Source organism: Pteropus alecto, unplaced genomic scaffold (genome assembly GCF_000325575.1).
Source record: "Pteropus alecto unplaced genomic scaffold, ASM32557v1 scaffold164, whole genome shotgun sequence".
NCBI lineage: Eukaryota > Metazoa > Chordata > Mammalia > Chiroptera > Pteropodidae > Pteropus > Pteropus alecto.
This window is the reverse complement of record NW_006439568.1, coordinates 18678267-18699387: the sequence shown is the minus strand read 5'-3', so window position 1 is coordinate 18699387 and position 21121 is coordinate 18678267. Positions and strand designations below refer to the sequence as shown.

Here is a 21121-nt window from a genome sequence, read left to right as displayed (position 1 = left end):
CATAATTACCCTGAGTTTTACCTGATCCACATTGTAAAAATCCCTCTTGACCTGGTCACCTAGGAGGAAATACAGAAGCTCAGCTTTTCTGCATACACAGAAGGATCCCAAGACAGCCAGGGGGAGACGGGATCTCACTGCAGTATCTTTCAGCCATGTTGATTCCATTAAGTCTCTCAAATCCTGCATTCTCATCACTGTGATTGGATAATTTGCCTAGGAGTTATCCTAAGGTTGAATATCCAATTTCATTACATGGGGTGTGCTGAAGGACCTGATTTCTAGAGTTGCTGAGGCACATGTCACACAGGAAATGATGCTTTGGAATCAAAACCAACCTCCCAGGGTCCCAATCCTACTAGTTGGAAGAAGACACATGTAACTCAGATGATAAGGTATATAATGAAGATCTAAATGTTTATTAATTACAATAGGGTATAAAATCACAGAGTTTGCTATTTTAAACAAATGCCGTCATTAAAAAAACTCTAAACAAAAAAGTGATTTTTAAAAATTCAAGGTAAGAAATCGGGTACAAGCAAAGATGACATTCTAAAGTATCATCAATGAATTTTCACACAGACTTTCCATCACAATAATATTCATTTACATCTTCAGTCTTACACAGCAGCAAAGTCAGAGTGAGAATGACGGCAGTTGTTTCTGAAAGGAAATCAAAGAGGCCTAGAGCGATTATTTTTTCAAACGGATCTTGGAGAGTTGAAATAAGGCCTGCTTCTCAGGGCTCACAACATTTAGCTGTGATGGGAACAGCAGATCCTTTTCTCTGACTTTGCTTTTGAAAAGAATTAAAGGAACGCAGTGTAACATTCCCTCTCACAAACAGATGCAGAACTCAAGCCTAACCCTTAAGAAGTGCTATAATCAAAGTAAACAATAATCCTGCTCCTGCAAATGCTGTGAAAAGCATGTTAGAGCTTTCAATAGAATTTCTTCCTCTTGCTAATCTTTCTTTGAATTTTTAACACAATCTTCCTGGATTGCAAGAATAATTCCAATAATCAGGAAATGACAACAAAGCTGAAACTTTTGTCTATGTGGCATGGATAAAGACAACTCTCAATAAGGCAAACACAGCACATAGTGCACAAAGCTTCGTCATTCAAGTTGTGGGTTTATAGAGGAGAACACAGGCTATCATAATGTGAAAATATGCAATGCCTACCTGGGTATATATGACACTAGTCCTCTGACAAACAGTGTCCCCAATTAACACAAACATCTATCCATCATGTCAACCTTTATGTAAGTTATTTGCAGATTGCTCTGCTTTGAAACATCTGAAAATGTATCACATATTTAAAAAATTTAGAGTCTACCGAAATGGCAAAACTGACAAAACGTGTAGATTTCATGAAGTCAGTGGAGGTGATGTTAGAGAGATGTTTAAATCACAGCAAAGCCACTTTCAAATAGGCATCTGGCAGAACAGGACCAGAAAACAACTGGGAAAAAAAAAAAAAAAAAGAAGTAAAGAAAAAGAAAATTACTTCAAAAAAGTACTTCAAAAAAGAAAGATCTAAATGCCAAAATACTAAGAGAAAATTGATGAAGCACTCAAATATTTTTCAAAGACGATCACGTCTATAATATTATTCCAAAAGTTAAGTGTTAAATAAGTGCATCAAATACTATCAAATAATTTTCCTGAAAAAGTATACTCCAAAAAGCCACATTGGATTCATTTTTTATTCATCCTAAGTTCTAGAATATTGTTGCCTTTACAACATGAAAATCAATTCTCTAGATAAAGTCTTAATCAGTTTATAAATTTTGACCATGAAATCGTACTCCCTGTTTTAAGTAGTGCCAACTTTCCTCGGTAACAGATCTCTCTGTGTTATGAGCCTACCACTTATTGCTCATATTTGATTTTTCAAGGCTCTGTTGAATGTTCTGAATGCTTCCTGACATCACAGAGAACAAATCTCTAGCTGGCCCAAGGTCTTGGACCTGCAGGCTTATCTAAGTGTTCTGCATCAAGAGGTCTTTCATCAATCTCCCTTTGCCTAAACTCTGCTTGAGTGTTATGTCACTTTGAAGTCATTGACCTTGACCATGGACTCTTCAAATGCTTAAGAAGAGAGGAATGCTATATTCATATGTTGTCATGCAGAAAGACTTTCTTTGTCCACCGTCCCTTACCAACAGCATGCAGGTCAGGGGCGGGTCTGTTTCCTAGTTCCAGCTGTGCAGCCTTCTTCTGTCTCTCTCGATTTCAGTGTGATGACTTCTCCCTTATAGGGTTCACGCTCCACAGGGGTAGGTGTGCAAGTCTGAAACAGAACATTTCATTTTTCTCATGTGATTTGTTTATTGACTTCTTGAGTTCAAAGCTAAGTGCAGCTCCCTTAATGAGAAAAAAAGAATCTCGTGAATTTATCATGTGCCTTCTACCTTCTTTCCCTTTCACAGAAAGTCCTGGCAACCTCGGGTACCTATATTGCCCCACTCTGCCGGTGTTAATCTGAGTCAGACAAAAGCCCAGGAAGCATTTTCTAATGATCATTCTTTCCACTGCAGCTTTCACTGGGGCCTCTGACACATCCTCACACCCTTCAGAGTTCTATTACCATTTTGTCCTTTCAAACATTCTAGACATCTGTATTCTCAAAGTACTTTGTTGTACCTCTCCTCAGACTCATCATTTTGTTTCAGATCCTAGCAATTTTTGTGGGGGTTTTTCCCCCCGACTGCGGCCGTGCGTAACAGGCCTTCCACAGAATCTCACATCGCTAACCATGCCTCTCCAGTGACCAGCTGCGCTTCAGAACCCTAGGCTGGACTCGACTAGAATTAATTCACTGCAAGAGACGAGTTTTGCAATCTGGACTTTATAAACGAAGGAATTCCCGAGAAGCAACTAAAAAGCGTACTGTTTGTAAACATGCACGTAAATTCACTGACAAGCAAGCGGCAGCCAATCACGGTGACCGCCGGTGTAGGCTCCAAAACCCGACTGCCTGCCTGTGCTGTGTGGTTCCCTCAGCTGTGAACGAGGAACAACAGTAGCATCTATTTTACAAGGTGGCTGTGACGATTCAATGTTGAGAGGATTAAATATAAGGAAAGCATTTAGAATAATGCCTAGCATATACTAAGCTCTTTAGAACTACATATATATGTGTGTAGGTATGTGTGTGTATTACACACACAAATAACAAATTATTATGGGTCTTATTAATTTGACCCCCCAAATTAATAGATTGTAGCAATCAACAAAGTCAGGTTTGGAGTAAGACAGATCTAAGATGTAAATTTGTATTCTAGCCTTGCCATTGATTAGGTGTGGGAAACTGGCAAGCTAATAAACCCATCTGAGCCTACTCACTCATCTATGAAATGGAGGGAATAAAACCCTTCTCCCAGATGCATGAGATTTCCAGATACAAAGCACTTTCCTTCACTCATTCAATAGTTATTTATTGAGCATACACAGCCCCAGGCACTGGGGATAAAGCAAAGAAAAAGTCAGAAACTGTCTCTATAGCTGTGGAACTTGAAGCACGGCATTGGGTGCACACAGATCACTCAGTCAGAGGGTGGACCCCCGCCCTCTGCCCACCAGTCCGAGCCTCTGTCCACTCTCCGTGTCTGGTTAGGTGCTTTGTGAGACTTCCATTTGGGCTCGCTATCTATTCAGTCTTTTTCTTCCCCCTGGGTCCTGTTAGCATCTCGAGGAATGAAGCGCCAGCCTCCCGTTTCTGTCCCCAGCGCCCAGACACTGCAGTTGCCTGGGGCCGATCGACCCCTGAAACTGTAAACTCACTTAATACCCTGCTCTCTGACCATATCCTCCCTTTCAGGTCCTTGGTCTCTGTGATTTTTCCTCTCCTGGTTTACTTTTCAAGCCAGACTGTATGATGTATCACTTAAACCTAGGGTGACTGTATAATTTATCATCCAAACTGGAACACTTTTAAGAGTGTAAAGGGTACTAAATGTAATTAACAGGCATAATGAAGGACCGGCCAAATAAATCAGAATTTATTTCCACCTTCCTTCAACTCCTCTCTTGCCTACAATCTAAGGGGTTCTGCCTTTCTCTCTCTTCCTCTGGCATTTGCTCTCAGCAAAAACCTGTGGCATATTTCAGTTCAACTAACAGCATTTTCCACAGCCACTTTCTCCCTAGCGAGAGAGTGATGTAAGTGGGCAGGTCTTTGTGTCACTTGCCTTCGTGCTGTGTGTCCCTAATCAGCTCCTGCTTCATCTCCCTTCGTCCCCAGCAGTTCCTTTGAAATTTTACTGCATGTGGTTTTCATCTGTCACTTTTCCGCCTCACCTTGGTACTCTTTGGGAATTGGTGGCCAACACCAATGATTTCGGCAGAGCCATCAAGCCCAGGGCCCCATCTCCGCATTCAGAGGTGGCCTTGCTCCAGAAGCTGGTTGGTGCCTCGAAGGGTCCTTGCTCCGACCCGGCTGCAGGCTCAGGAGTAGTAAGTACAGGACTCAACGCAGGAGGAGCAGCGTCCTTCCTGGTTTTTCTGCCAGGGCCGTGGCTTCGCCCATAGGGAATACGCACCCTTCTTTTTTTTTGCCTGAATATCTCCAATTTATGTTCTATAACTTCGCAGGTGATCATCAGTCCAAGAATCTTTAGTCGTCCCTGCCACATCCACTACCACACTCACCACTGCTTTCTGTAACAGTTTACTTGTCTGTCTCCTCCAGGAGACTTGAGGCCGGTGTACCGCTCTGTTTCTCCATAACACGTACTCAATAAACAGCTGATCGATTCCCACTAAAGATATGAGGGGAAGGAGAGCCCCCACTGAGCTTTCTCTCCTCTTTGGGTGGGTTGTCCTGGCCTAGGCTGACTCAGTTTCCCCCATATTCCTTCGTTGCGCTTCGCCAGTATCTGGTCTGCAGGCCTCCCTTCTCCTCGGCCGGCTGCCCCGTGTGGGCCGCGGCCTCAGCTCCCCGGTGGTCTCCGAACCTCTTCCTGGCTGCTTAGCCACTGAACTAGCAATGCTGTTAGGCAGACCTTCGCTCGGCTGGTCACTCTGGTCACACTGACCATTAGATGTCTCTGACTTGACTGGCCAAGGCTCATCTGCACACAGTCCCCCTCCTCACCTGCCTCAGAGACTCTAGGTGGGCGGGGCCTGGTTTCCTGCCGGAATAACTACTCGGGTCCACACTGCAACCTCGTAAGTAAACCAGCCCTCTCTGAGGAGTCTGACTGTCCCATACTTCACAGTCTTTCCCTTTAATAGATAGATTGACAGAAATTAACAACCATTTAAGTTCTGGTCTCAAGCCTTTCAGCTCTTTCAATCTTTTAATTTTTTTTTTTATCCTCAGAGGTGGATTACATAAGCTCTTTAACTCTAGAGTCACTTCTCGTTTGCCTTTGTTCTGCCTATGCCTCCGGCACTGTACGCTATGCGGATTTTAGAACCTCAGTAGTTGTTCACTGTGACAACATGGAAAGGCGATGGCACTCGTGCTGCACAGTCTTCAGCCGTCACTGTATTGTTCAGAAGTTCAATTGTACATTTGCTTCCTAAGTAGATGTAACCTACAACTCTGAGGAAAAGCAGTCTTGCTACTTCTTTCTAGTGACGATGACAAACCTCCATCTGAAGTGTGAAGTGCAGGACCAGAGCTTAGTACTCATAGGTGATCCTAGTAGTTGGGGGCCAAAATAAAGTGGGCTTCTTTCCTTGGTATCCCAGCTGGGCATAGTTATAACAGGGACTCCAGCCCCAGTCTTCAGCTAAATGTGTACCTTATTCTTATAGGACATCTAAGCAGCATAAAAAGCACAGAAAGGCCAGGATGAAGCATCAGAGGGTTCTGGGTTGAACAAAGTAAACATTATCTTCTCTTCTTGCCTTCTTCTCTTTGTGTTCTGGTTTTCTTCCTACCTTGCTTGTCGCCGTTCTTAGGCTTCTTTGCTAGTTTCTTCCCTCCTACTCTACTCAAGCTTTGAAGGTTGACAGTCCTAGAGGTGCTCTATTCAAGTGTCCTTTCTTCTCTGTCTAAATCATCTTGGTGGCCTCAGACTTTTAAACTATAGGTTTAAAATCTATATGCCATAACACTCAAATTTTATGTCTAGCATTGATCTCTCTTAATTTCTAGACTCCTTTATCCAAGTGGCTAATTGACCTCATTACAGATGTGTTAAAAGCATGTCAGACAGAACTATAACTTAAGCACCACAAACAACAGTTGAAACAAAAGTAGGATTTAAGCTCTTTGAGACCAGGGACTGCTGTTTTATTTGCGCCTATAACCTCAGGACCTAGACTACTGCCTGGTGCTCAACCAAACATCTCTTAAATGAAAGAACATTTCTTGACTGTATGACTTCTTAGAACTTTTTATATGATATTGGGCAACAGAATCACCTGAGAGTAGCATTATCTACAATTATTTGACGGCTTTCTTTAGGAGTATCTCAAAACACTAGTGTCCTGAGAACACACCTGAGAAAGGCTGGTCTGGGTTGTGCCATCTTCCCCCACAGTACAGAGTGATATCTATCTTGATGCTATCACAATCAAATAAAATGGCTTGAGGGGAAAACCATGTGACAGGCACTCCTAAGTCACATAGAAAACCTAGACGGCGCCTTGCCTGTTAGGATGGTGGGGGTTTACAATTTCTGTTCTGGGTATTTAATGATGATTGTCATTGTGATGAGTTAATAGACAACAATGAGAATGGTATCACAATACACAGTGCTATGAATAAGTATTACTTGTAATTATCATTATACCTGTGTAATTGAAAAAAATCCTTTTTGGTTAGATGATCTGGAGAAAGAAGAAGCTTTCAGTTGACAGAAAATTTAACTGTATTGTCTGCAAAGAGAGAGAAGTGCTGGGATGCTAGATTTTTCTGAGACTGGAAAGACCAATTGAGAAGAACCTTGGACCTCCAAGGCAGTACTGATAACATGCTGCCCACGGAGGCTAAGATACTAAAACATCAATAAAGACAACGGACCTTCAGAATACCAAACAGTCGACACTGGCGCATACTGAACAGTCCAGCTGAACAGTGACTCCCTGAGAATGGAACCCGTGCCTGCCCAGTGAACTCAGAGGGACCCGGTGCACTCTGAACCGAACCTCCAGAGACAGTAAATCACTAAGACATGAGTAACAAAGGTGATCCATAACAGTGAAACTATGCATTTATGCTAATGTTTTACAATCCACCAAATGTTTCTATTTAAACCTTGAAATACCTTGTGAGCTATTTCTCAAGGTCTGTGTGACAAAGCTGGGTCCTCTCATTTTGGAGCTGGCTCCTCTGGCAAGCTTGCCAGTCTGGAGTAACTGAACCCCACCTGCAGGAGGGAAGACTGAAGAGCTGATATCCTGAGGATGGGGCAGGTGGCTATGTGTCTGGGTAGGGATTAAACTTTGCGATCAGTATACTGCAGCGGTTGAAGTTAAAGGGATTAGCTTTGGAGGGAGAAAAATCTGAGTTCGAGTTCCAATGCTGCCACTTAGTGACTATGTGATCTCCCTAAACCTCAATTTCTTACTCTATAAAATAGAGATACCACTACAGTGGTGTGCTGGTAAATGTTAACAACCAGCTCTGTTTTCCCTTTTCTTACTACTCCAAAAGCCCGGATGTACAGCACTTGCCTACTTCTGTAGTGTAAATATTCCCACCACGGCTGACTGCCAAACTACCAAAGTGACATCACTGAATGAGGAGTTGGGAAGAGATACACACAAGTGAGCCAAAATGAGTTGGCTCCAACATATGTAACATCTTTTATAATTATTAGCAAACAATCTGAGGAAATTAAGATTATGTGGCAGTTGAAGGTAAGTCTTAAATTATTTTCTCTGAGCTACCACATTGAGAAAGACATCGACAAACTGTCATTTCAGAAATGGAGAATACCCATTTTAAAGACCAGATCAGCCATATACTTAATTTTACCCCATCTAAAAGGCAAATTATGCTTATAATTGCAAAGATACAGTTCAGTTTAAAAGCTTTGGCAGCAATATTCTGAAACAGTGCATTACTTCATAAAGCTATTCCTCTTTCTCTATAAAATGCAATCTGATCCTTACTTTCCAAAATAGATTAGGTCGCTTATTACTGAAAAAAAGAGAAAAAGAGATGACTTAAGGAATGTCTGTACTTCCAAATTTTAGTGAAAATTATATAACTCTAAACAAACAATAATTTTAGAAATAATATCCATTTGAATTTAAAGAGCTATATTTTTTGGTAAAGCATTAAAATATGTAAATTGATTTTTTTTAAAAAAATGCTCTTGAACATCTAAATTGCTGTTATTTTTTCTCTTCTTTTATTTTTTCTTCCTGCATCTCTTAAGCTCTTCCTTAAGTGACTTTATATATAACTGAAATATGTATTTTATTATGTTATATTTATCAAATAAAGTTTGATGCCTCATCTTCTGATTTAAATATTTTCCCTTAAGGATTAGCTGCTTAAATGTTAAAATAAATAAAGTAACAATTCCCCAAAGCTGTCAAATTGGATAAAAATGTCATTTCTTTCCTTTGAAATTCCTCACAATATCTGATAATAGTGACAGCTGCATGGCATGATGCTGATAAGTTTTATTAAGTAATAAAATGATGGACAAGAATCGAGCTCACAGATAACCCCACTACTTGAAATGAGTCAGGGAAAGTCTTCTGAATAAATTAATTTAAGTTTCTATGGGCTTTGAAACTATAGTCCTGTTCCTTTCATTTGCAGTTCATTTATTTATCTAATGCCTACTATGTACCAACAACAATATATAAGATACTGTCCTCAGGAAATTAGCACTCTCGTCGGAAGACCAGCCGAGCTCTGGAGCTGGCAAACGCGGAGGTGTCTACAATCTGTGCTTTGGGAATCCAGAATGTAAGTGGTGAATCTTCTTGGGAAGGGTAACAGGTGAGTAGGGGAAATGGTATGAGCTGTTTCTGCTTGCCTTCAAATACTTATCCTCACCCGCAAAGAATCTGAATATTTTAAATGCAAACCAAAGCTCTAATAACCTCATGTGAATTTAAAATCAAGAATTCCTAACAACTGGTTTCTTAACCTTATTGTGATATTTTTCTTCTATAAAATTATCTTTGTCTAATAGAGAAAAAAATATTTGAAATGTCTCTAGACAATCCCCAAACCTCATTTTACCCAATTTATTTGATACTGTTTCCACATCAACACTTTTTAAAATATGCATTTCCTCATGCTTTGAATTTCACAATCATGTTCTTTTTCTTGCTCTACAGAGGTCCCATGATACAGTGGGAATCAGAAAGGCCTTATCACAATCCTCCTACGCTAGCTCTTATGTTGACTTACTGCTTAGATCAGGGTAAGTTATTTAATTTTGCTGACACTCAGCTTTTTAGTCTGTGAAATGGGGGTGATAACATCTATCACATGGCTTGTTGTACAGATTAATTAAAATAATAAATATAAACTACCTAGTAAAGTGCCTGGCAGATAGTAAGTGCTTGGAACAACATATGATAATAATGATAACAGCTATTACTTATTGTTACCGTAAAAATAATAATGCACTAGAATGCCTAAAAAGTTGGTGATATCAAAAGAAAATACTAAGAAAATAAAATAACTCACAAAATTGATAGTTAACTCTTTAAAAAGTTATGTTGACATTAAGGTCGCCAACAAAACATAAAACGATTTGAAAAGGAGAGCTGATAAAGCCAATCATTTGGTGCTCTCTGCTGCCTCATTTTCCAAACCAGAGGAAGGCTTAGGCAAAGTCAGCCTTTTAAATACAGTCCATCACATGTTCCCAGTTAGTCTAGCATCCCTGCTGGTGAACGATTGTAACTGACCACCAAAAACAGCCCCGCCTTAGATCCACTTCAAGTGTTACCTAGTCCTATTGATCCTCCCCCCTTCTGATTTTCACCCCTTTCTGTTCATCCTTGGATTACTACTACTGCTTCATAAATGAACTAGCTGCCATAAATAAATGCCACCAATTCAGATTAATTTTTTGGGAGACTATTACTTTTCAATCCCATGTGCTATCAATCCCATGAACTTATTTAACTCAATCTTTATGATTTAGAGTATCGTTTATTGCTTAATTATAGCTTTTGGAGTCAGATAACCAGAGTTTATGTTTTGGCTGTGGCATACATGAGCTGTGTGACTTGGATAAGTCTCTTGATTTCTTGAAGCTTCGGTTTTCTAATTTTTAAAATGGGAAAGATAATCCTTCCTTCCCTCACAAGGTTGTTACAGTGGCGGAACCCTTAGCACCATGCCTTGTATTCAGTAAACAGTGTTACTGTTATCTATTGCATAAATGTTTAGAAACACACAGGATTCTTACAGTCACTACCTACCTGTCACTTGTCAGTGTCAGCATTTACAAATTAACCCCCAACAAAATGAACCATCACCTTAAACATTTTGACTAACATATATGTATAAAGAATTGTAGCATCCTGAGAATTTAAAGCAGCCTAGAACACTTGTTTACTTAGTCAAAGCTTTAGGAAGTTTTTAAAAATTTGGATGAATCTTGTATAATGGACTCTGAGAATCCACAAGTTAAAATGTTCACAAGACATCAGAAGAGGATTTAGACTACAAGACCCAAATAAAATGAATCAAACCACCCAGAGAACTATTGAAAAAGAAAAGTATATTTTAAAATGGAGAGAAGAGAGAGAAGCCTTAGAACTAATCCAAGGGTTGCAAACTCCAGTGTCTAATGGTCCAGTGAGAAACATTAATGAGTAAAGCCGTCGGAGTGAAAATCAGAGAGGCAGCCTCTGCAAGACTTGGCTACCCAGTTCTGGCTTGTTGTTGCCATGCAGGATTGAGGACACAAGTTTCCTCTTCTGCCCCAAATAAAGCAATTCAGATGGCTTTAATCTGAAATTTTCTGACATGTTAGTATATTTGGTGAAGTAAAATTTTAAAACTGTTTAAACCACTGTGTGAACTACACGAAAACCCATGACATATTAAGAACAAATATCTCTTTTATAATAACAGAGTTATGACAAACAAAAACTTGAGGAAAACTTTGTTTTCATCAAAAGAGGAAAACAAAGAAACAGAACTAACATTTATTGACCTTCTACTGTGTGCCTTGCATTTTAAAATTTCATTGAGTTTTACAATTTGTTAAGGAGGAAGCATAGTCATTTTCTAGACGAGGCCACTGAGTCCAAGGATGAGAGAGACACGTGCTCTTGGCCTCACAGCTCATAAATGGAAGGGCAAGGTAGATTCATATTTAGGTCTACTGGACCCCAAAATGCCACCATTGGTGGTCATTAAAATGCATCCTCAGACATTACACTACACGGAATATAATTTTTCAAGGGGTCATTGCTAAGCTCTGAACTCCATCCCCATGTTTGAATGGGGGCCATGCCTCCCGCAGCTGTTCCAAGCCGATGACCAGAGACTTGGCTCAATTGCTGCCTGAAGGCCTTGCTTAACTTGTCATAGACTGTATGACAGTTGAGGATACTCTGCCTCCTTTTCTCTCCTCTCCTTTACCAGGGTTAGACTTGAATTGCAGTCAGAGGGCTCTTCCGGCCTTTCCTGGCTCCCTTCCATTCTCTCTCACAGATGTTTTCCCTAATAAAAATGTCACACCTTTATCCACCTGGGTGTCTGCTTCTTGGAGGACCCTGACTAACCCAATTGCCAAAAGCTTCCAGAAGTCCTAAATTTGCCTGGGAAAACCTGACTTGGTCCATCAGGAAACCCTGAATAGACACCAATTGACAAGGGGAAGTGCAACCATCTAATAATGATTCTTTCTTTGAAAACCGGTATTTGTCTCGAAACTCTCATATCAATCCTGACACCCCAGGAATGTGTTAAATTGAGTATATGTGACAACAACACTGACAAGATCCAGGAGCGGGTGACAGCCCAACCCATGGTAACTGTCACATAGGCACAACTCACCTGGTCTCGCTGCTTGATCCGTTTGTAAAGGTATTCAGCAAATGGTTTGCGGGGAACATACTTCCCATCTCCTGCTGTAACACTGAAAACTCCAGCTTCATATACCACTTTACCTCTGGAAATAGTCACTACGGGCACCCCATGGCAAACCATGCCTTCGAAGATGTTGAAGTTCACAGCCTGATGATGAGTTTTTGCTGAAATAGTCCTGTTGGTAAAAACAAAGAAGCTTCAGATCATGACCCACTCATCCGACAAGTATAAAATATTAAAAGAATGACTTAGAAGAAATTTTAGCAACTCCATTAAGACATAGCTTTATCATTAGAACAAGTGACTTTAAGAATAGAACATAGCATTAACATTTCATTACAAAGTAATTACATTTTCTGAGAGAAAAACCCAATAGATCATTCTTTATGGTGATTAATGAGGATGGAGTGGGTAGAGAGAGGGCACTGTCTCTCGGGTTTAAATTTTAAATTAGTTTTTACTTATGTGTTTAAAGAACAAAATATTAATTATAAAACATTTCCAACACAGATGAGTCTGATGAACACACTGACCCCATACCCAGCTCTATAGAATTTTAACTTTTCGCAGATGCCTCTGAGGCTTCCTCAATACCACTCCCCAAATACCATTCTTGTTCCTCCCTTCGCAGAAGCAACTGCTAATTTATAGTTATCAAATTGAATTTGAGACTTATCAAGGAAAATTATATCTTGAATTTCACTCTCTTGTCTGTGACGAAACTTGAAATTTGAGGTAATAAAAATAAAATAGGTTAGAATATAATCTCTTAGTATATTGTATGTCATGCATTTGCATATTCATCAGCGCTCTCAGTAATTTATTAATAGTCTCCCCTTATCCGCGGTTTTGCTTTCTGTGGTTTCAGTTCCCACAATCAATTACAGTCAAAAATATTAAATGAAGAATTCCAGAAATAAACAATTTATGAGTTTTAAATCTCGTGCCATTCTGAATGGTGTGATGAACTCTCACGCCATCTCACTTTGTTCTGCCCAGGATTCAAATCATCCCCTTGTCCGGCATCTCACACTGTATACACCACCTGTCCATAAGTCACCTAGTAGCCGCCTCAGTGATCAGATCGACTGTCATGATATCGCAGTGCTATTGTTCTGGTAATCCTTCTTTTACTTAATAATGGCACCAAAGCACGAGAGTAGTAATGCTGGCAATTCAGATATGCCAAAGAGAGAGTGCATCCCTTAAGTGAAAAGGTGTGTATTTATAGGGAAAACAGTATCTGTAAGGTTCAGTGCTACCTGTGGTTTCGGGCTTCCACTGGGGGTCTTGGAATGCATCCACCTCGGATAAGGGGGCACTATTGCACTTTCAATCATACACAATATGATTGATGACTTCCAGGCTGGATATTTGGAAATTGTGGATGTCATCTTCCCCTAAATCTCATTAAACAGGAAAAGTGGTGGTGGGGGGCGGGATCTGGCAGCAGTGAATAATATGAGCATAATCTGAATTCTAGTCAAAATTTCTACAAGTCTTTTTAGGAATGGATTTAAGAGAGGTACTTTGCTAAAAACCCCATGGCTGGGTCAAAGGAAGAGCAGAAAAAAGCTCCTGCAAACCTAATCTGGAAGGGTGGGACTGGGAAACTGACAGTTTTTGTGTATTGCAGTCCTAGAAATGAACGAGACAATGCTGGCCTGGTCCTCAGCTCTGGAATCTCATACCCAACTACCTACTTGTTTTCCACTCCTAACAGGTCCAAACAGAATTCTTGATTTTCAATGCCTACCCCTGCAACTCAAGTTTGCTTCTCCCTTAAGTTTCTCATTTCAGTAAATGACACCACTATCTACTTTTTCTCACCTGTCAAATCATCATCAAGTCTGTTGGTTCTACCTCCAAAAATATAAATCTCAAACCTGCCAACTTCTCTCCCTCTCCATTGCCCCATGCCACCATCGTCTCTCATCTGGAAGACCGCAACACCTCTTACTGGCCAATTTGTTACCATTCTTACCCTCCGACACTCCTCACCACTCTTCACAAGGCTGCTTAAATGATCTTTTTAAAGCAAAAGTCATCTTCCTCCTTGAAACTCTAAATGGCTCCAATCTGTTCCTGGAGAGCCAAATAATTGTTTAAAAAAAAAAATGATAGAAATAATAAAAAAGGATCTACTCCCAAGAAGAAATTTCACCATGGAAAAGAACAAAAGAAGCTTCCTGTGTGCATCAGGTAGATACTTTATAACATCTTATTTCATCTTCATTATACCTCTTCAAGGTAGAGAGTATTTTCTACACTTTACAGGTAAAGAACTTGAGATTCAGACAGGTTAAGTAACTTGTCAAAAGACATGACTACATAGTTTGATAAGACGGAGATTTTTTATATTTTTTAAATTAACATTATTTTTGAATTAAATGAACATACTATCCCTTTGTAGTTACACCCATAACCCCTAGAAACCATTGATCTGTTTTTTATCACTATAGCTTTCTCTTTTCCTGAATGTCATGTAAATGGAATCATAGATTATATAACATTTTGAAACTAACTTTTTAAATTTGGAATAACTATTTTGAGGTTTACCCAAGTTGTTGTGTGTATTAACAGTTTGTTCCTTTTTCACTGCTGAGTAATATTCCATTGTGTAGATTCGCCACAGAGTATCCATTTACCTAATGAAGAACATGTGGGTTGTTTTCAGTTTTTGATGATTATAAATAGAGCTGTTATAAGCATTTATGTGCATGTTTTGTTTGAACACCTCTCTAGTGTAAATACCCAGGAGTGGAATCACTGAGTCATGTGGCTGGAGCTTTCAGGGGCCTTAGGAACCAACTTACTGATATAAAGTTTAAAAGATGAATAGGAGGTAGGTCGATACGAACACAGCAGCGATAATTTCAAACTCTAAGAAGGAAAGGTAGTGATTGAATAGTAAGTAATGTTACTGCAGTAAGAAAATGAATAAAATATCTAAAGGATTACTAAGTAAAGAATGAGTTATGATGAGCTATGAGTTGGCGATGAAAGATACAAACTCAAAGAAAACCTAGGAAATAATATAGAAGAACTTCAGATCTTCGGATTAAAGTAGCTTTTTATGACCATCACAATCTCTCTGTGATGGTATTTCCATAGCCTGGGCTGCTGCTTTCCCACATATTACAGCAACACTGATCGATGGCAGGAATTCTTGGGCTTGTAGAATGTTACATAAACATGTCTGGACTGACACATTAGTAATGCTGCTAGATAGAGAAAGTAGAATGCATAAAAATTCATGCTGAAATGGTTATTGACATAAAAGAATGAGAGGCGAAAAAATGAAAACCCTAAGTCATAAAACTATTTTTCTTAGTGGGAAGGTAAGAGTTACTGATGTTCTTAGGAAAATAATCTAACACAAGAAAAAAAAAATCTATACGCAAAGACTGTCATTACAATATTGCCTAAACTATTCAAAAACTGAAGCATAACAATTTTCCAATGACTAGGCAATGAAATATTGGGCATCTATGAATGACTAGTATTAAGAATACACTAGGAAAGCAAAAAAAAAAAAAAAGAAGAAATTATATAATATTAAATGAAAAAAAGTATAGAAAGTACGTACACTATATCTACAAAGAAAACACACGTATGAAGAAAAATATAAAAGGAAATAAACAAAGTAAGGTGTTTTTTGGGCTAGGAAAAAGCAAATATTAAAAAATATATATCTGAAAACAAAAGGTTTGTGACAGCAAAATATCAAATCAAATTTCTCTTCCTCAGCCAAATAAAGGTCATTCATTACCTTGACTTTCTCAGCCTTCAGATTAGCAAGAGAAAGAGGGCAATTAAGCAACATCTAAGCTAGTCTTTCTAATAGGCATTATGTAAATGAGGTCAAATTAACACAAAATGTAAATTCTGGGCATTATCACCAGCAGCAAAAAAAAAAAAAGTGCTTCCACTTTCACATTCAAAGGCATCTGACAGGGTGTCATCCCTCCCTCAACTTCTCCCTTCCAGCCAGAGCTGCAATTGTCTAACTTCAAGAGCTTTCACATTTCTTCTTTACCCCAAATGTCCCCCTCTCTGTCATGGCTGCCCCTCTCCCTTCCCTAAGACTCCATTCAAGAATCTCAGTCCCATGTCAGTTACATCTCAACAAACCTTGGAAAATGAAAAGAAAAAAAAAAAAACCAACAACCCTGGTACCTAGAAGCTGACCCTGATGACCTAGGGCATAACCGACCATTGTTCTTCTGTGGATTAGCATGATCTGAATGTGTCGTAATAGTCTCTTGATAAGTCCCCCTTTTCCTACTGGGCCGCACACTTTAAGGAAGAGACCATGTAAGCAGTGGGACAATGGGGAGTGCGTCTCGCAAGAGGAACCCTGGTAGTTACGTAGGGTACTTGCCTCCGAAAGACAAATCTGAGCTGGAGAAAATAATTACCTCCAAACATTTGAACATCTATTTTTGAAAAGAGTTGTATTTGCTCCCTGATGCTGCACATAGTAAAACTAAAACAAATGGGGATACATTACAAGAAATCAATTTTAGTTCAATATATTATATAATCTTCAACAAATAAATAATGAAAGAACCATATACTTTTGTATATTTGTTTTACATTTTAGAATAAATGAAACCCAGCTATTGGAAAAAAAAAAAGAGAGACCATGTTGTTTTATCCCCAGAACACAGTAGGTGCTTAATAAATATTTATAAAATGAACGGAAAAAGAATCGCACAATTTTCCTATTGGTTTTATTTCTTGCCTCCACTGTCCCCTGGGATGTGATTGTGTTTTAGAAATAGAACACTGAATTAAATGAGCTGTAAGCATCCAATTGCAAATTTCTGTTGTGTACTTAACCCTTCTGGCAAGCTGTACAAGTTCATTAGTACTAACTAAAGAACTGAAGTAAAATTGTTGTAATTATCATTCTTAGCTGCATCTTATTATAGGAAACACTAGTTTGTTGATATCTAGCAATACTTAGCAATACCAAGATTGTTAATACTAATAAGTATGCAGCTAAGTATTATTACCTCATGTCCCAGATGATAATGCTAAAATGGAGCTGTATACGAACTTGTCCACAGAGTTTGATACTGAATGAACCCAGAGTGGTCAGAGTCACTTTCACGTTTTGAGAATACCGCTATATTTGTAACCATACTATAAAAAGGTTAAAAAAAAGTTGTGGTACATTTACAACCTTTAATTGTTTTAAACAAAAATAGAATGTGACATCATCACAAGATTTATACAATTATAAAATATGTTAAAATCTATTCATTACTAGTGCAGTATGGGTGATGTGGTCCAATAAAAGAATTAACACAAGTTCAAAGTCACACAGTTGCCTTTGTAAGAAGTCACACAGTTGTCTTTGTAAGAACACCTGTTGTTTCTTTGAGCACACCTCCTCCCAGGCAGAGGCCTTCTGTTCCAAGTAGGAAGCCAGGGACGGGCCGTCCCAGGATCCTCTGCGACCTGGCCTTCTCCAAAGGGTGCCCTAGCAGCACACTCTGCATGGCAAGCTGGTGACTCAGCAAGCAGGGGCCCTAGGAATCCCTGTGGGTGAAAGTGGAGACGAATAAATCCTGCTTCTAGGCCCAGCCATGACAGGCATCTAGCAGTAGGGTCCAAGCCCAGCCTCAGTGAAGCGATCCACGGCAGCCATGCCAGGGCAGCCTGGGGCTCTCTGGGGCTCCGTGGTAGGCCTGAGGCACTGCTCCGGATGTGCAGCTTCTCAGCCCGGTCCTCTGGCACTCCTGGAGATTCTCTGAACCACCGCCCCTTTTAACTACCTACAATGGATTTTACTTGGTCGCGGCTAAGAACCCTGCCTGATACATCTTTTTCTTTTGATACTTGCAGTACATTTGGAACTTTTTGAAAAATCTCCTTTGTGATAATCTCAAACGTATAAATTTGAGGCCTGCCTTAAGCGTGAAGGCTGAGCCTAACTGCCCTCCAAGTGTTGGCCCAGGACAGAGGTGAGCGTTAAGCACCATCTTTTGATTAGGGTCATTGTCATATAGCACACAGGTGCAGACCCACTCTTTTCGGAGCTTTATAATAAAACACCCACTATGTTTTCGTAAGTTGCTCAGAGGGGCCCCCTCTGATTCAGCACAGGTCCAGGTGTGAAGGCCAAAGTCAGACTCATGTAACCAACTCTGCGGAGCTGGCGGGCCTCATGTCATCTGGTAAGCAGGTAATGCTCTGAATGCTGGAAGACTATTTTGGAAGGCAGCAAGAACACACAAGCCCAGGCTCTGACTAAAGGGAAGTTTCCGTCAACGGACTAACCCATCATCAACGTAAGGTTTGGCCACGCAGTGAGGTAAATTGGAGCAGGTGTCATGGATCTTTGCAATTGTATATCAGCTCTTAAATGGGCCACACACATGAGTCATCCTAAGAAATGCAGGGTAGCAAGCACTTTATATCAGCTCTTAAATGGGCCACACACATGAGTCCATCCTGAGAAATGCAGGGTAGCAAGCACTGTAGTTTTGTCCCTTGGCATTCAATCCTCCCTCCTCTGGTGTCAGCACCCTAATTTTTCTTTAAGAAACTTCTCTCCCCATTGGAGATAATCTGGCAAGACCGTTAGACGTGGCGCCCTCTCCCTCCCTAACCGAGAGACAGCCAATTGCGTTGTTTCCCAAGAATCTGAATCTTTGGCAGAGTGACAACAAAATTAAAAGTGATTGAAGGATGCATCTCTGAACACAGACCACCTCCTGCTGCGGGATGTCCAGGGCTATGCTGGTCACTGCCCCTCCAAAGCCCAGAGCACTGCCTCTTCCCTCGGTCTGAGACATTCCCATGGCCTCCCATAGAGTGTTTGGGTTTAAGTGAGAGCATGTTGGTTACTGTGGTTTGCAGCCAATGGCCCTGACTGATAAGGACCTCCTCATTTGGAGAGTACTAACTCCCTTAATGAAGAGCCCATGGATATCTTTGAGGCAAGTTCGAAAGGTCTGTGATTCACAAAGAACCTAAAAGCTACTTTCAACCAAATCTGTCCCCAGAATAGGTGTAAATGTGGGGCCGTTCTCCGATTCCATCTGTAAGGAAAACCCAAGAGCTGCGAGATTCATTATCAAACATTTTTAAAATTTAACAATACTCAAGTCAGCTCGGGAGAGTGGCATTTATGAGAAATTACTCTGATTACTGATTGGATGCCAGGCTGTTGGCCTGGCCTGGTGGTGACAGGAGGGGAAGGAGTGAGTAAAGCCTTCTCATCGGGTGAGTGAGGCTGGAGCTCAGGGCCACTGACGCTTCATTAGCAAATTCACAGGACGGATAATCTCAGTGGCCACTGCGCCCAAGGGAAACGCTGCTCCTTGTCCAGCTCGCTTCGTATACGGCCACACGTCTCACTGCGGAGGGGTGTCTGACCCGTCCGGTCACAAACACCTCCGCGTTCACGCCGGCGGGAAGCCCCTCGGAAAACACGAAGCTGTGTTCCGACTTAGTCAATAAGTTTGATACCACTCATATCACAGCTGCAGAAAAACATTCTGTTCCTCGCAAACGGCTTTCTATCAAAGAGCCGCGCACGTGCTCTTAGAGATGAGAACAATCACCGGAGCGAAGCCTGGGCGAGCCGGCACTTAGAGGACGTGGGTCTTCCTGACCTGGGGAAATGACGCGTTTAGGTGGATTTTTTTAATACTTTCTCCAACTCAGCCATTTTGTTCATGGCACAGATAGATTATATCAGGTTGCCATGAAAACATAATAATAATAATAATTAATAATAATAATAGGATGTCAGGGCTATTAGTGGCATCTTTAAAAATATAACACCTCTTTCCATTGTTATAGGACACCTTGCACAGCCAACACAAAAGTACAATAATCTAAATTTTCCCAACAACCCTACAGGGTAGGTACTATGATTATTACCACATGATAGATGAGGATGATGAGACACCAAAGAATTAGTAACTTACAGCACGTTTCAGAGCTAGTAAGTTCACGTGGCTCAGGGGAGCAGCCACTGTAGATATTACCCCTGGGAGGCTCTATGGGAAGCTCCCAAGAAAGCCTCCATCAGTGAAAGCATTCTTCATCCACCAGAAAATGCATGCAAGACAGCTTGTTCCGTCCTTCTCAATGTTTCTTAGCCCGTTTTGTGTTTAGCAGCGAGGGCTTTAGGATGTTATTAAAAACTCCTTAAGCCGAAATTGGTCTTTTTCAGCGTAACCATGATAGGAGATATTTTTTCTGACATGTGTTCCAACTATTTCAAACTACCTCTCTTGTCATTTCTTGGACGTGACAAGTTATATAAAAGGGGAGCAAAGCAGCCACGTCTCTAGAAATGCTAAATGGTGCCACTTCAAGTACATTGTCATTATTAAGCAAAGTTGCTACTGACTGCACCCATCAATCTTCCACCCTCTGTTCAGACTACTATACTCACCTCCCACAGAAGAGAAAATGGGAATTCCTTCAGCCACGTTATTAAATCTAAATTGGACAATAACTTGGGGACTCTGTTGGTGCTCAGTGATGACAAGACATTTAATGCAGTTTCATATAAATGCTGCCCAAACATTGACTTAAAGAAAGAAACTGATCAGGTAACCCTGAGATTTTGTCCTTGAAGCTGTGTCATGTAGGTAGTGTAGAGCGTGGTTAGATAAACTAGATTTAGACTTTGAAAAGTTGACCTTGGAGGTAGGGACCACATTCATCACCCCCTATTCCTCCCACAGCACTAAACATATAGGAGGCATTTTATATACATATTTGTTTATCCGAAACTAAGTTATCGGCAAATTTCTGAATTACTACTTAATATAAATATCGCATGTTCTATATACTAGTTTTCAGAATGTGGGGAACAGAAAATAATTTAGTGTCTTGAAGGAAGAGGAACTGAATGTGAACCAGCAAAAGCTAGCATGACACTAGGGTGCATGTCCTATGAATATTAAACTGGTAACTGCTTATAGGGAGTTATGATTATTAGCTTTTAGAAAGTGAGCTATTGGCCTGACATATTGGTAAGAGCTAGAAATCACCTTCTGGGGTGGTGTGTGGGCTTGGTCTTGTAATTATATTGTTACCCTTCCTGGGAGCTGCCTTGTCCTTGGAGAGATGACATTGTTTGACAGACTGACTATGGGTGCAGC

At 40.3% G+C, this 21121-nt stretch overlaps 1 protein-coding gene across 1 annotated transcript in view; it reads right to left on the bottom strand.

Moving 5' to 3' along the window:
• Window positions 1–392: 392 nt before the first annotated feature.
• DPYS (dihydropyrimidinase) overlaps window positions 393–21121 on the bottom strand; it is an 86148-nt gene continuing 65419 nt past the window's right edge. Inside the window, exons 9-11 of the mRNA XM_015592954.1 lie at window positions 11952–12159; window positions 2144–2297; window positions 393–791 (exon numbers count right to left, since the gene is read on the bottom strand). Coding sequence (XP_015448440.1) covers window positions 2181–2297; window positions 11952–12159 — 325 coding nt within the window. The 3' untranslated portion in view covers window positions 393–791; window positions 2144–2180. The remainder of the gene's footprint in view (window positions 792–2143; window positions 2298–11951; window positions 12160–21121) is intronic.